Raw genomic sequence first — 14,098 nt, forward strand, 5'->3', positions numbered from 1 at the left:
TGTCATTAATACAGTTAGAAGAAGACGTGGCATCTATCTCGCGGCGACATACTCCCGCGGCCATCATGTGCTAGGCCTACAGTGATCTTATTTATTAATCCTTTAATGGAAATGTACCTTTACTTTTCAAAGTAACTCCGAGTTTAATCCTCAAAGAAAATCCTCCAACATTATTTCACATAAATGTAATACAAATATGACGGCAAATTAGAAGTTCATAATTAATGTTAACGTATGCGCGGCCGCAACTTTGCTGAGGACAGGAAATAAGGGTCTTCACACTTGCGATTTGCGGGCGATTTGAAAGCGAAGCGAATGCGCAGCGAGTTCGTCGCGAGTACGCAGCGAGTTCGCCGCGTCTAGAGTCGATACATCATGCTGTATTCGTCATTCATCAGCAAAATTAATTTGTATCCACTTTAGTCGATATTTGTAGTAGTTTATTATCAACGAATGTGGGCAGAGGGACAAGCAACAATAATGGCACCGTCGAAAGAAACACTTTTGCAATGGATATTGCGGCGAACACGCTTCGCTTACAAATCGCCCGCAAGTAACAAATGTAATAAGGCCCTTACACGTTGATATTAAAATTATATCATTTTGTATTCGAATTCAAATAATTTATTCAGCAAATATGGCACAGGAACCTTTACATGTAGTTTTACAACAAATACATATTATTATTAACAAAAAGTTTATTAAAAAATAAAGTACCTACTTATGTAACGCGAGCTTAACATAAGATAAATCAAGCAAGCAAAGCATAATAGAAAATCAAGAATTTAACGCAAATAACATAATAGAAAATTATTAAATATAATTGATTCCTAACAGTGTCGAGACTAATCTAACATCCTTTCTGGGTCAAACTGTCAAGCGAACTGGCAAGCTGACAGTCACTAGAACGTACCGGGACAGTAACTTGCGCGCAAGTTTGACGACTTGGTCATTTAAGTTAGGATAGTGAAACCGGGGCTCAGTAAGGATAATTAGACAGTTGAATTGACTCTTGAATAATCTCTAATATGTTATTTAAAGAACAGGATATACATCATTTATTTGACGCTACATCAAAGTAAATACAAAAATACAAAATAAGACATTCTAACATGTAGAAAAAAACATTACATGCAAAAATAGGACCAACTCAGAAGACATGCAGACAAATGGAAATAAAATATTACACGTTAAAATACCTACTCAGCATTAAGTAAATTTCTTGTTATTACTAGTAACAAGTATTAAATAATAAAAAAACGTGTAGCAGTGCAACGGCAATTTTATGTCGACCTTTAAACTCGTCAGTCGTGGATTCGAATATAATAAAACTTACAGTTTTTAACATCATTTGTGTTCTGTTCTTAAAAAAAACAACAAGGGAAGAATCAATTGGCTTGGATAACTATGGTGGCTTGGGTTTATGTTCTAATATTTCTTCTAATTATTTTCCTTTAATTCAGTACCTACCAGCAGTGGCTGGTCCATACAAGCCGATTCCCACCGGCTTGCCTAAAACTGATTACTAGTACGAGTAAAGTACCTAATGTTAAGGCAGGTTTCTTTTTGCTTTGGTGTTGCCTAGCAGAAATGTTGATCAGCCGCCACTGGTACCTACTTAATATAATTATGGCAATTTGGGCGCTCGTTTGCTGTCATATTATCAGCGGGCCAGGAATGGAACAATCCAGTAGTTAAGTAGGTACTATCCATATCTAAAGGCAGCATACACTCGTATGCTAAACCTCGCAATGGCACGATAAGCGCGGCTATTATTTATCTCGCTGAATCGCGGGCATAATAACCCCCTTCTGAATATGTGTTCACATTGCTACGAGGCTAGAGAGCCGAAAATGAAAATGAAAATGAAAATGAAATATTTATATAATGAAAATTAGTCGAGGTTATACCGCCATCGCCAATGTGGTCTGCCGGATCCCCGGTTTGACTCGTCGGACTGTTTGTGTAGCGACTTGTTGTTGTAATATAATAATAGAGGTATGTCTATTCTTCTATTCTATTTCTACGAACATGTCATCCACGGAATAAACACACTAACTTACCAAATTTAGTGGATTTCTCCATTAACATTAAGCTTACTACTTACCTTTAAACTACCTCCATAATGGCGTGTCCTCAACTAAAAATGGCGGAATCAACCCTCTACTACTACAGACTGAAGAGATGACCATGTTTGCTTAATAATGATCGTTAAAATAATTTGTTTCAAAGGCTTTCAGTTTGATTAAATGTAAAATGCCATCCGCAGAGCACGGTTAAGAGCGAGCGGTTGGAACAGCACTTTTGAAGGAGGTCACTCGCTCCGCACAGATTTACTTTTGTAGACTACGCATGTTAACGGTAATTGACGCGAATGGGATACGTAGAATGAGATACGTAACGTTATATACTTATTCTTATTTGAAGTCACATACAGGTCGAACGCGATAAATTAACATTATTTTACCTTTTTCCCCAACGTTTCGGCCAGTGCTACCTGGCAAGGCAAAAAGGTAAAATAATGTTAATTAATCGCGTTCGGCCTGTAAGTGACTTTAAATATATGTACAAAGCGCGAGAACTTAAAGTGTTACGTTATATATTCTTTTTATTGTGTGGCCCACTGCTGGGCAAAGGCAATCCCTTTATTCCGCCACTCATCACTATTTGCCGCCTGCTCTCACCTGTCGCTGCAAAATGCATCTGTAATACAAATATGACGGCAAATTAGAAGTTCATAACTCTGGTCAGCACTATGTACTAATTTAATTTAAAAAAAAAATTAGCTAGCTAACTAGCAGTGGCGGCTGGTGTTTCTGCTAGGCAATACTGAGCAAAAAGAAACCTACCTTAACATTAAATTCTTTACTAGTAATCAATTTCAGGCAAGCCGATGGGAATCGGCTTGTATGGACCAGTGAAGTTTATGCGGAAAATGGAGTAGTGAAATGTACAGTTAACATCAAAAGCAGCGGATCTCACTAATTACAAGACACTAATGTCCCTACTTATTATTTGCAAATAAACTTACTTACTGCCAATGCTAAACAAAACGATATGCGTACAGACTTATCTAGATTTAGAAAAAATATTCAAGATGTCAGATACTTTTGGTGCATTATTTCATGCGCTACTACTGATTAATATTGATATAATAATTTCTACGATTCATATCTTTACACAGAGACTCTGCGATGCGAACTATGGTATCGTTATACACTCAATTGCTTCATCTATTAGTAAGTAATCTTCGCTCGACCCACTTAGGGCCTGGCCACATGGGCGCGTTGCGGCGACGCACCGCAAAAATTCTGCGTTGCGTTGCCGCGCCGCCAGTTTTTGCGGCAGGAAATCTGCGGCGCGGCACCGCGACGCAAGAACTCGCGGTGCGTCGACGCACCGCAAAAACTCGCGGCGCGGCACCGCAACGCAGAATTTTTGCGGTGCGTCACCGCTGCTCGCAATTGTGAACTGTTGTGTTCGAATTAAACTTCGTGTAGTTTATATTTAACCCTTCTTTACTTGGTGATGGATTTTTTTCCAAGCATCACAAACATTGAATCAATAGGAGAATTAGTACAGTTTTTCACGATAAAATACTAAGCAATATTCGAATTTTTCAATATGCTATTAAAAATCATCTTTTTTAGTTACGTTGCTTCATATTAAAAAAATGGTGATAGATTTTTAGGGTTCCGTAGTCAACTAGGAACCCTTATAGTTTCGCCATGTCTGTCTGTCCGTCCATCCGTCCGCGGATAATCTCAGTAACCGTTAGCACTAGAAAGCTGAAATTTGGCACCAAGATGTATATCAATCACGCCAACAAAGTGCAAAAATAAAAAATGGAAAAAAATGTTTTATTAGGGTAAAGTGGGGACTGATTTTTTTTTTTCATTCCAACCTCTACGTTTGATATATTGTTGGATAGGTATTTAAAAATGAATAAGGGTTTACTAAGATCGTTTTTTGATAATATTCATATTTTCAGAAATAATCGCTCCTAAAGGAAAAAAAAGTGCGTCCCCCCCCCTCTAACTTTTGAACCATATGTTTAAAAAATATGAAAAAAATCACAAAAGTAGAACTGTTGCAGAATGTAGTTTGTATACCTATGTATGTCTTATGACTAGCAACATTAATATTAATGGTTTCCATGGTAACATATGTACAACTTTCTTCTTGGACAATATATCATTCGTCTCACACGTATTTCTGATTTTCTATTCATTTAAAATACTTTTTAGGACCCTAGGATATTGTTTCTTCCTTTAACATGGTCCTTCAGCCGTGGAACAAGTAAGTGTTTTATTAAAATCAGTGCGTCAATTTGAGCGAATTCCATCAAGCAAAATTTCTGTTCGTCTCGTTCGGCGTAGCAGATTTTGAAGGTGCCGCCATTGTGCCGCGCCAGCAACGTTCGACGAGCCGGCAGCAACGCGTTCTATAAACGCATCTCCGAATTTACTGCGCTGCGCTGCGAGCCATATCGCGCGCGCGTGGAAAGGAATGGGAAAGGAGCGACAGAAACAAACAAGTAACGTTTGGGTTTGAATGTACTTGTCAATCATTTTGTTTCAGAAAATTTGGTGAAAAAATATAGTGAATTTAGCTTGTTGTGTGTGTGCACGTTAAAAGGTTATGCATGGTGTGGTGTTTTAAAGCATGGAGAAATCCGAAGAACAGCGTCGTGCGCTTGTAGCGCGCCGGGGCGCTAAAAAAGCAGCGCTAACGAGGATTAAAAACAAAATGGACTCGACCTACGTCAATGACATCGAGATGTTGAAATTGATGATAGAGAGGGCCCAGGAGGCATTCGATGGCTATGAGCAGCTCACACTGGATGTAGGAGACCAGGAGGATCCCGAACCCATCGAAACCACATACTTCGAGTGTGTCGCCGCGATGCGAAATCGCATCGTAGAGTTGTCTGGACCTGGACCCACCTCTTCAGACGCTAGATCGGTAGCGCCGGCGACGCCCCACGTATCTTCTAAATTAAAATTACCTAATATAGAGATGCAAACTTTCTCAGAAAGTCGGGCACTTGCCCTAGAGAACAGTGAGGGACGGGGTGAAACAGCAAGCAGTGCTGCGAGTAAGGTAGCTGTAGCTAAGGCAGCTTCATCATCGTTTGTCACTACTAAACCATCCCAGGACTGCCTATACTGTGGTAAGCAACATAAATTATATGCATGCCCTAAGTTTTCTCTAGCTTCAATATCTGAGCGACTTGAGTTTGTTAAGGAAACAAAGCTTTGCAAAACATGCCTTAACACTCACCCAGGAAAGTGCAAATTTCATTTTAAGTGTAAGGAGTGCAAGGAAAACCACAATTCATTGCTGCATGTGAATGAAGAGAAGCCATCAGTGTCGTTGGCTAACGTTAATAATGAGCCACTGGTGTTGTTGCCAACGGTTAAGGTCAAGGTGATTTCCAAAAGCGGGAAAGAGATCATTGTCAAGGCTATGCTTGACTGTGCATCTCAGAATTCCTTTGTTACAGCAAAGCTGGCAAAGGAACTAGGTCATCCGCTCTCACCTGGAACTACTATAACTGGTGTAACTTTAAATGATAAATGCATCAAACATAGTTTGCAACTAGATATTTTCTCATGTGTTTATCCATTTAAAACAAATGTAAAACTGTTAGTGGTAGACAAGTTTACCAAGGAAATGTTGCCACAAACTGAAATTGAAATTTCAAAAATTAAGATCCCTGAAAATATAACATTAGCCGATGACTCCTTTCATATCCCGAGCAAGATAGATATTTTATTGGCTGCAAATATCTTTTTTCAGTGCCTGTTGTCGCAGCCTGAGGAGCTGCGCGATCCTGATGCCGCACCCAGCTTGGTACACACACAGTTTGGTTACATTGTAGGAGGTGATGTTCCATCTTCTATTCTTAAGCGACCTGCTGTCACTCTTTTCTGTCAAGAATGTCAAACTGATATACGTGATACGATGTCCAATTTTTGGCATACAGAAAAAGTACCTGAAATATATGCGGAACATACATCTGAACAACAGCAGTGCGAAAAATTGTTCACTGAAACTGTCAAACTAGAAGATAATCAATTCACAGTTTCTTTGCCATTGAAAATACCTATCTATGATGTGAACAATACATTAGGAGATTCATTTGGGCTAGCTCTTAAAAGATTCTATAATCTAGAAAAGAGATTTCAGAAGGATCAGATGTTGTATGACGGGTATAAGGATTTCATACATGAATATATTGATTTAGGTCATGGATCATATGTTGACATTTCCTCATATGATCTTAATAAAGATCCTGTCTATTTTATGGGACATTCAGCTGTTTTGAGGCCCGATGCAGTCTCTACAAAGCTTCGTGTGGTTTTTGACGGATCAATGCTAACAAGCAATAAGATTTCACTGAATAATATTTTAATGAATGGCCCAATTGTTCAACAGGAGTTATTTGACATACTGTTGTCTTTCAGGGTACACAAGTATTTCATTGCTTGTGACATTAGGCGTATGTTCCGCAATATATTAATTCAAAAAGAGCAGCGTTCTTTGCAAAACATTCTTTGGCGAGACACTCCAAATGAGTCAATAAAGTGTATTCAATTAAACACTGTCTCCTATGGCATGAAGTCATCTAGTTATCTTTCAACAAAATGCCTGAATGAGCTGGCCACAAGATTTGAGAGGCAATATCCTCTGGCCAGTTCGGCAATACTTAACTCGACCTATGTAGATGACATCATACATACAGAGAATAGCTTGGCAAAGATTGTTGACACACAAAACCAATTGATAGAATTACTTGCTAAAGGTAGTTTTACTTTGCATAAATGGGCAGCCAATGACCCTTCAATTTTGACAAACATTCCAGTAGAACAGCAGGTTGTTGGGGAACTGGAACTCAATAAGGACATCAAAACTTTGGGTTTAAAGTTAGATATTGACTCTGATTCTTTTAAACTTTCATGTCCAATGTCAAAAAATGTCCCTAAGACAAAAAGGCAAATTTTAAGCTATATAAGCCAGTTTTATGACCCGTTAGGTCTAGCTGGACCCGTTTTTGTCCAAGCAAAAATAATCATGCAAAAGTTGACTCAGTCTTGTACTGACTGGGACTCTGAGCCCTCACCAATGCTATTTAAAGAATGGCTAGATTTTTACAATGATTTGCAGGCAATGAAAGAGATTAAAATCAAACGAAATGTTACTGTTGACAATATTCAGTCTGCTCAGCTTGTAGCATTTGGTGATGCCTCAGTTTCTGCATATGGGACTGCTATTTATCTAAGAGTCACTGACAAGCATGGTAAAGTATCTATGTCTCTTCTTTGTTCTAAGAGTCGCATTGCATCTAAAGACAAGAAATTGACTGTGCCACGATTAGAATTAAATGCATCACTTTTAATGGCAAAATTATGCTTGAGAGCATACAATACATTAAGTAAGAAGATTTCTATTGAAAGTGTGCATCTTTTCAGTGATTCTCAGGTTGTTCTGGCATGGCAAAAAACGGATCCAACAAAGTTAAATGCTTATGTTGCTAATAGAGTCAAATTAATCAATGAATATACAAAGGGTTTTCAATGGTTGTATATAAAAACTGACCTCAATCCCTCTGACTGTTTGAGTCGAGGTGTACAACCCAGCGAACTACAAGGTAACCAACTGTGGTGGTGTGGTCCAGCTTGCATGTCTGATCCAGAGTATAAATTCACCGATGACTGTAAGAATGTACCTGACAACTTACCGGAGATCAAGCATGCAGATGGATCCAAGCCGGTGTGCATGGCATCATATCAATCGGTTTCTCTTGCAAATGATTTGTTAGATAAGTTTTCTAACATTAATAAGGCAGTAAATGTGCTTGCTTATATACAAAGGTTCTGTAAAAATGTGAGGTTGGGTTCACAAAAAGTTAAGCTTAATTTCATTACATTTAGCGAGGCCACTCAGGCATTGCATTTAATTATAAAAAATGAACAGGAAAAGTTCTTTGATAAAGAGCTAGCTTCATTGCGGGCAGGTAGGCAAGTTGCATCGTATTTGCTGTCTGTCAATCCCTTCATTGATGCTAATGGCATTCTCAGAGTAGGTGGACGTTTGCAACATTCTTCCTTACCTTATAGTCAAAAGCATCAGATAATCTTACCTAAAGAGTCTAGGGTGACTCACCTTATTATTGAAAATGAACATTTGAAGCTGTTACATGCCAGTCAAAAAGAAGTGCTTAGCAATTTAAGTCAACGCTATTATATAGTAAATGGTTTGCGATTGGTAAAAAAGTTTGTAAATAGATGTCTCACATGTTTTAGACTAAAAGGTGTAACCGCAAAACAGCTGATGGGTTCATTGCCCGCTGGTAGGGTCAACATAGACCGTGCGTTTGCTAAGGTTGGCATAGACTTTGCGGGACCAATCCTAATAAAGCAGTCAAGAGTGAGAAGTGTCATCACTACAAAAGGTTACATTGCTGTGTATGTGTGCTTCGTTACCAAAGCAGTACATTTAGAGTTGGTGTCAGATCTGTCTACTGATACATTCTTGGCTAGCTTCAAACGTTTCATTGCAAGACGTAATGTTCCAACCGAGGTTTATTGTGACAATGCTGCTACTTTTAAGTCAGCTAGTACTCAGTTGTCTGAGCTATATAAATTAAATAATAATAAATGTCATCAAATGCAAGTTCAAAATGTAACTGCCAAATTGGGAACAACATTCCATTTCATACCTAGTTACTCCCCTGTCTTCGGAGCCTTATGGGAAGCGGCGATGAAAAGTTTGAAATACCATCTGAAAAGAATGTTGGGCTCACATGTTTTAACATATGAATTATTATACACACTACTTGTTCAAATTGAAGGTATTTTGAACAGTAGGCCGATAACGCCAATGTCATCAGATACAGAGGATCTTTCCTACTTAACGCCGGGGCATTTTTTAACCGGTGCTCCCTTAACTTGCTATCCTGAGCAGGATATCACGAACTTACCTGATAATAGATTAAAGTTTTGGCGGAAATGCACTGCATTGCAGCAACACTTTTGGCGATATTGGTCTAAACAATACCTAAATGTCTTGCAAAACCGTCCTAAATGGAAGACTGCTTTGCCTAATATTAAAGTAGGTGCTCTAGTTATCTTGCGTGAAATAGATACTCCACCTATGACTTGGCCTATGGCTAGAGTAACCAAGGTTTTTCCAGGTCAGGATGGGAAGGTAAGAGCCTTAGAAGTAAAAAAGGCAAATGGTAAAGTCAACCATACAACTTCTTTTACCAAAGTTTGTATACTGCCTTTAGATGAATAATATTTTTCTTTAAACAAAATGTGTTATGTGACACTTTCATAATATGCTATATTGATATTTAGTTCAGTGTATTATGACATGGCTAAAAATCCTACTAAATTATAACTGTTCTATGAGTCATGGTATGGATTATTTATGTTGATGCTGGTTGCATCCAATGTTTATTTTGTTCTATAAAATGTGTCTTATGTTATTTACTATTTCATAACTACATCAGCAATCTTGTGAAATTGCCTACATAGCTGCTTATTAAGTTTTTTTAGTAAGTGTTAACATAATTTCAATTTACAAACCTTAAAAGATTACAGTCCACTCAAATATAAAGCTGTGTAATGCAACTGCAAGAAGCTAATAAAAATGTAGTATATATATTTAAGAAGCTATTGATTTCAAGCCTATTTGTTATTTTCTGTCGGCGGAGTATGTTGCAGAATGTAGTTTGTATACCTATGTATGTCTTATGACTAGCAACATTAATATTAATGGTTTCCATGGTAACATATGTACAACTTTCTTCTTGGACAATATATCATTCGTCTCACACGTATTTCTGATTTTCTATTCATTTAAAATACTTTTTAGGACCCTAGGATATTGTTTCTTCCTTTAACAAGAACTTTATAAAGAATTTCTAGGAAAATTGTTTTGAACTTGATAGGTTCAGTAGTTTTTGAGAAAAATACGGAAAACTACGGAACCCTACACTGAGCGTGGCCCGACACGCTCTTGGCCGGTTTTTTTCATTATTTTTCCAGTGCTCGGCATATATACCACCATGGTGTCATATATCTGTAAATTGTTAAAAAAAGTAAAATCATGCAATTAAGGGTTTATTGACATTTATGGAGTGCCTCTCTAATTTATATTTCCGCAATGGGTACATCGATGGGTAGATTTAAATAATAACATTTTTAACCCCCGACGCAAAAACGAAGGGGTGTTATAAGTTTGACGTGTCTGTCTGTCTGTCTGTCTGTCTGTCTGTCTGTCTGTCTGTCTGTCTGTCTGTCTGTCTGTCTGTCTGTCTGTCTGTTTGTCTGTCTGTCTGTCTGTGTGTGTGTCTGTCTGTGGCATCGTAGCTCCCAAACGGATGAACCGATTTAGATTGATTTTTTTGTCTGAAAGCTAAGTTAGTCGGGAGTGTTCTTAGCCATGTTTCATGAAAATCGGTCCACCATGTCGGGGTCGGGGGTTTTTTTCAAAATTTAATTAAATAAATAATTTTATGACTTTTATGTAATTCCCAAAAGATTTGACAATTTGTAAATACATAGGTAAAGAAAATATTCGTTCTATCTGAATATGACGATAGGTACGTACTTACGTTAAAAATAGAGCGCTTTCGAACTACGTCCGATCCGAATCCGATAAATTCGTGAAAATAAAATTACGCACTATTATGGACTATGGACGGAAATCTGGCAGGATTTTGGAGTAGGCCCTTGAGGCAACCTGCTAAGATGCTTCTCTTATCATAGTCAACCTCAGGTCTGCAAGCTGGCAGCTGGGGAGCGGGGCTAAATCGACAATCGATTATATTTTTTAGACGATACAGGACGGTTCAATTTCCATACCAACGCTCTCGACTATTTCCTCCCTGGTTTTTGAATATTCTATAAATTGATTATTCTATAAATTGAAATAGACATCATACACGAAAGAAAAAACGACAAGGCCCAAGGCAACAATTAGTGCTTGCACCTCCTATATGAATCCTTTTGCAGCATTACGATATAGCGAAAACTATTTTTAACCCCCGACGCAAAAACGAAGGGGTGTTATAAGTTTGACGTGTCTGTCTGTCTATTTGTCTGTTTGTCTGTCTGTGTGTGTGTGTGTGTCTGTGGCATCGTAGTTCCCGAACGGATGAACCGATTTAAATTTAGTTTTTTTGTCTGAAAGCTGAGTTAGTCGGGAGTGTTCTTACTGTTCTTAGCCATGTTTCATGAAAATCGGTCCACTATGTCGCGGTCGGGAGTTTATTCAAAACTTTTAATTTTGTTGTTAGGTTATTAAATAACAAATCAAAAAAATATTCAATAAAATAATTTGATTTGTTCCCAGTCAGATTGTTATTAATTATTAATCTTAATATCTGTGTTGGAACGTTTTGAAATTTTTTTTTTAAAGACGCTCGAGTCAATCAAAAATTTCCAAAAACGGCCTTTTTCATTATGGCGCAAAAAAAGTGATACTCAATATTGGTAACAATTAGCCAAAAAACCTAAACGGTACGACATATATTTGATGAAAAACGTGTGACCTGTGCCTTTAAAAAAGTAAAACAAAAAAACGTACGTCGTTTTCGTACGTGTTTTCGCTACGATCAATATGCAAATGGATAATTTAGTAGGCAAGTTTTATTTAAATCGATTAAATCGTAAATAGTGGCTTGCAGCTAAAAATAATGTTCAACTGGAAAAACCTAGGTACGTTTTTTCGCTAGAATCTACATTTTAGTAGGAACATTTCTTAAAAATAGATTAAAATTAAACTGGTACAGATTTTTTTAATTAGCCCATTATAGTGCCCTACTGCTGGGCAAAGGCCTCTCCCCTTGATTTCCTCAACTCCCTCTGGTGTTATTTTTCCGGCCATGCAGTCACTCATAAAGGCGTCCAAGTCGTCTCACCATGCATGCGACAGACCAGACGTGGCATGCACAAATACACTTCAGCATGGCGGTTTTCTTCCCTACTTACTTTAATATGTACAGATCATTTCTGTCGTAGATCAATTTTAGCTGTAGACCACCGTTAACGACTAACTTACGAAAAACTAAAAAATGTTTACAGCATGTCGGTGTGTACCTTAAACAAACCATGAAAAAAAAAACCGCCTCCTAAAAATAAGCGCGTTAGAAAACACGGAGAAAAAAGAAAAAAAATAATTTTACATTGCAGCAATAATATTGATGATTAGATTTCCTACCTAAACCTTTGAAATCAGATTTCTTAAGACGATACGATACAGGTCAGTTCTCCATACAAACGCTCTCGACTATTTCCTCCTTGGTTTTGAAGATAGAGCAATGATTTTTTCGACACAGATTATTATTATTTTTATCTGAGTCGGACCGTTTTGATATTTTTTGCTATTCTTATTTTAAAAGATGCTAGATCCAATCAAATATTTCTAAAAACGGCATTTTTCAATATGGCTCGAAAAAGGGATACTCAAGATCGGTAACAATTGTCCAAAAAATCTAAACGGTCCGACACAGATTATTTCATTTTTATTCAGATTCTCAAATTTCGTTCCGTTTAAATAAGTTTTGAAGGAGGAAAAGAGAGCGGAACCTCGATTTCAAAGATTTTTTCGCAATATCTTTTAACTGAGTTGTTCTTAATGGAATTTTTTTTTCGATAAATCTAGTTAATAAAACTAGTATATTTAACTAAAATTCCCAAATTGAAAGGGGGACTCCTTTCCATTTTAGCATTTTCGTTCCCGTAGCGTCTTAATGTATTGCAATAATCTAAACATCCAAATTATAGACTAATCAATTATTTTTGTTAGTAATTAAATTCCGTTAGGCCGTTTTCACATTATCCGATCCGATATCGGATGTCGTAAGGATTTCAATGGAAAAAATACAAGATGGCGCCTGTAATGTATGGGATATCGGTCCTACATCCGATATCGGATCGGATAATGTGAAAACGCACTTACGATTCATTAAGTTTTGAAGGAGGAAACAGTCGAGAGCGGAACCTCGATTTTAAAGATTTTTTTCGCAATATCTTTTAACTGAGTTGTTCTGAATGGACAATTTTTTTCGATAAATCTAGTTAATAACACTAGTATATTTAACTAAAATTCCCAAATTGAAAGGGCTCCCTTTCCTTTCCATTTTCGCTCCTGTAGCGTCTTAAATACCTAAAAGTACTTAAACACCTAAAAGTACTTAAATACCTAAAAGAACAACCATCGAATCGTGTCATCACGCACGCACATACAAGGGTAGCTTAGCTAACAACTGCGACACGACCGGCCGCCGCGGCACGTTGCCGTATCGTGCAAATGCCACATTGAGCGGTGTAGGGTTGCCAACCGTAGGTAGTATACACAAAGACAGGAAAAATGCTCTGAGGAAAATGATATGATACATAGTATTGTAAGTAATATATTATTTTGGTTCAGCGTACTGTAATTATTTTTAATTTCTGTACGATTTTTTTTGTAGGTACTGTACTGCACACAATTACACCGTCATATTTAAAATAGATACCTAACTTAGATAAGTACTCGACACCGATAGCAATAAGAAGCTGCAGGGCAATCATGGTCGCGCGATAAATGATAAAACATCGGGCCGTCCCTATCGCACTTATAAATACTTAGTGCGATAGGGACGGCCTGATATTTTTATCATTTATCGCGCGACCATAATTGCCTGCCTGCTGTCTATAAGGCTGTCCTTTCGTCCTTCGTTCACATTAGAGATGGGCCGAATATTCGGTAAATATTCGGTATTCGGCATATTTAGTTAATCCCAGCATCTCCAGAGGTCCGACAGGTTTTCTAAATATATATTGTTTTTTTTATTCGAGGTGAGATTTTAAAGACCAGTTCTTCGAAACTTGCTATTGTCATTCTGAAATATTCTTTGAACTTCACTTCACTTGTCTTTAATGCCGCATATTTCCTTTCAAAATGAGTTCCGTCATTATTCATTTTATATATATATATGGGTTGACCCAGCATCTTCTTTTCGTCTCCTTTTTAGGGTTCCGTACCTCAAAAGGAAAAAACGGAACCCTTATAGGATCACTTTGTTGTCCGTCTGTCCGTC

The 14,098-nt window shown here is 37.6% G+C and overlaps 2 protein-coding genes across 2 annotated transcripts in view; both read left to right on the top strand.

Moving 5' to 3' along the window:
* The window catches only part of LOC125232507 (neurexin-1), a 385,338-nt gene that overhangs the window by 91,762 nt on the left and 279,478 nt on the right, over positions 1-14,098 (top strand). The gene's annotated exons all lie outside the window — the stretch shown is intronic.
* LOC125232506 lies at positions 4,568-8,516 on the top strand. Its single transcript, XM_048138205.1, has 2 exons — positions 4,568-5,173; positions 5,803-8,516. Exons 1-2 carry the CDS (start codon positions 4,666-4,668, stop codon positions 5,820-5,822), a joined length of 528 nt encoding a protein of 175 aa, XP_047994162.1. The 5' UTR covers positions 4,568-4,665; the 3' UTR covers positions 5,823-8,516.

Source organism: Leguminivora glycinivorella, chromosome 13 (genome assembly GCF_023078275.1).
Source record: "Leguminivora glycinivorella isolate SPB_JAAS2020 chromosome 13, LegGlyc_1.1, whole genome shotgun sequence".
Taxonomy (NCBI): Eukaryota; Metazoa; Arthropoda; class Insecta; order Lepidoptera; family Tortricidae; genus Leguminivora; species Leguminivora glycinivorella.

Bases quoted from the DNA above. Each gene is read 5' to 3' on its own strand.
- LOC125232506 (XM_048138205.1), top strand. From the start codon at position 4,666: ATGGAGAAATCCGAAGAACAGCGTCGTGCGCTTGTAGCGCGCCGGGGC. The intron at 5,174-5,802 runs GTAAGCAACATA...ATCTTTTTTCAG, and splicing joins CCAGGACTGCCTATACTGTG to TGCCTGTTGTCGCAGCCTGA.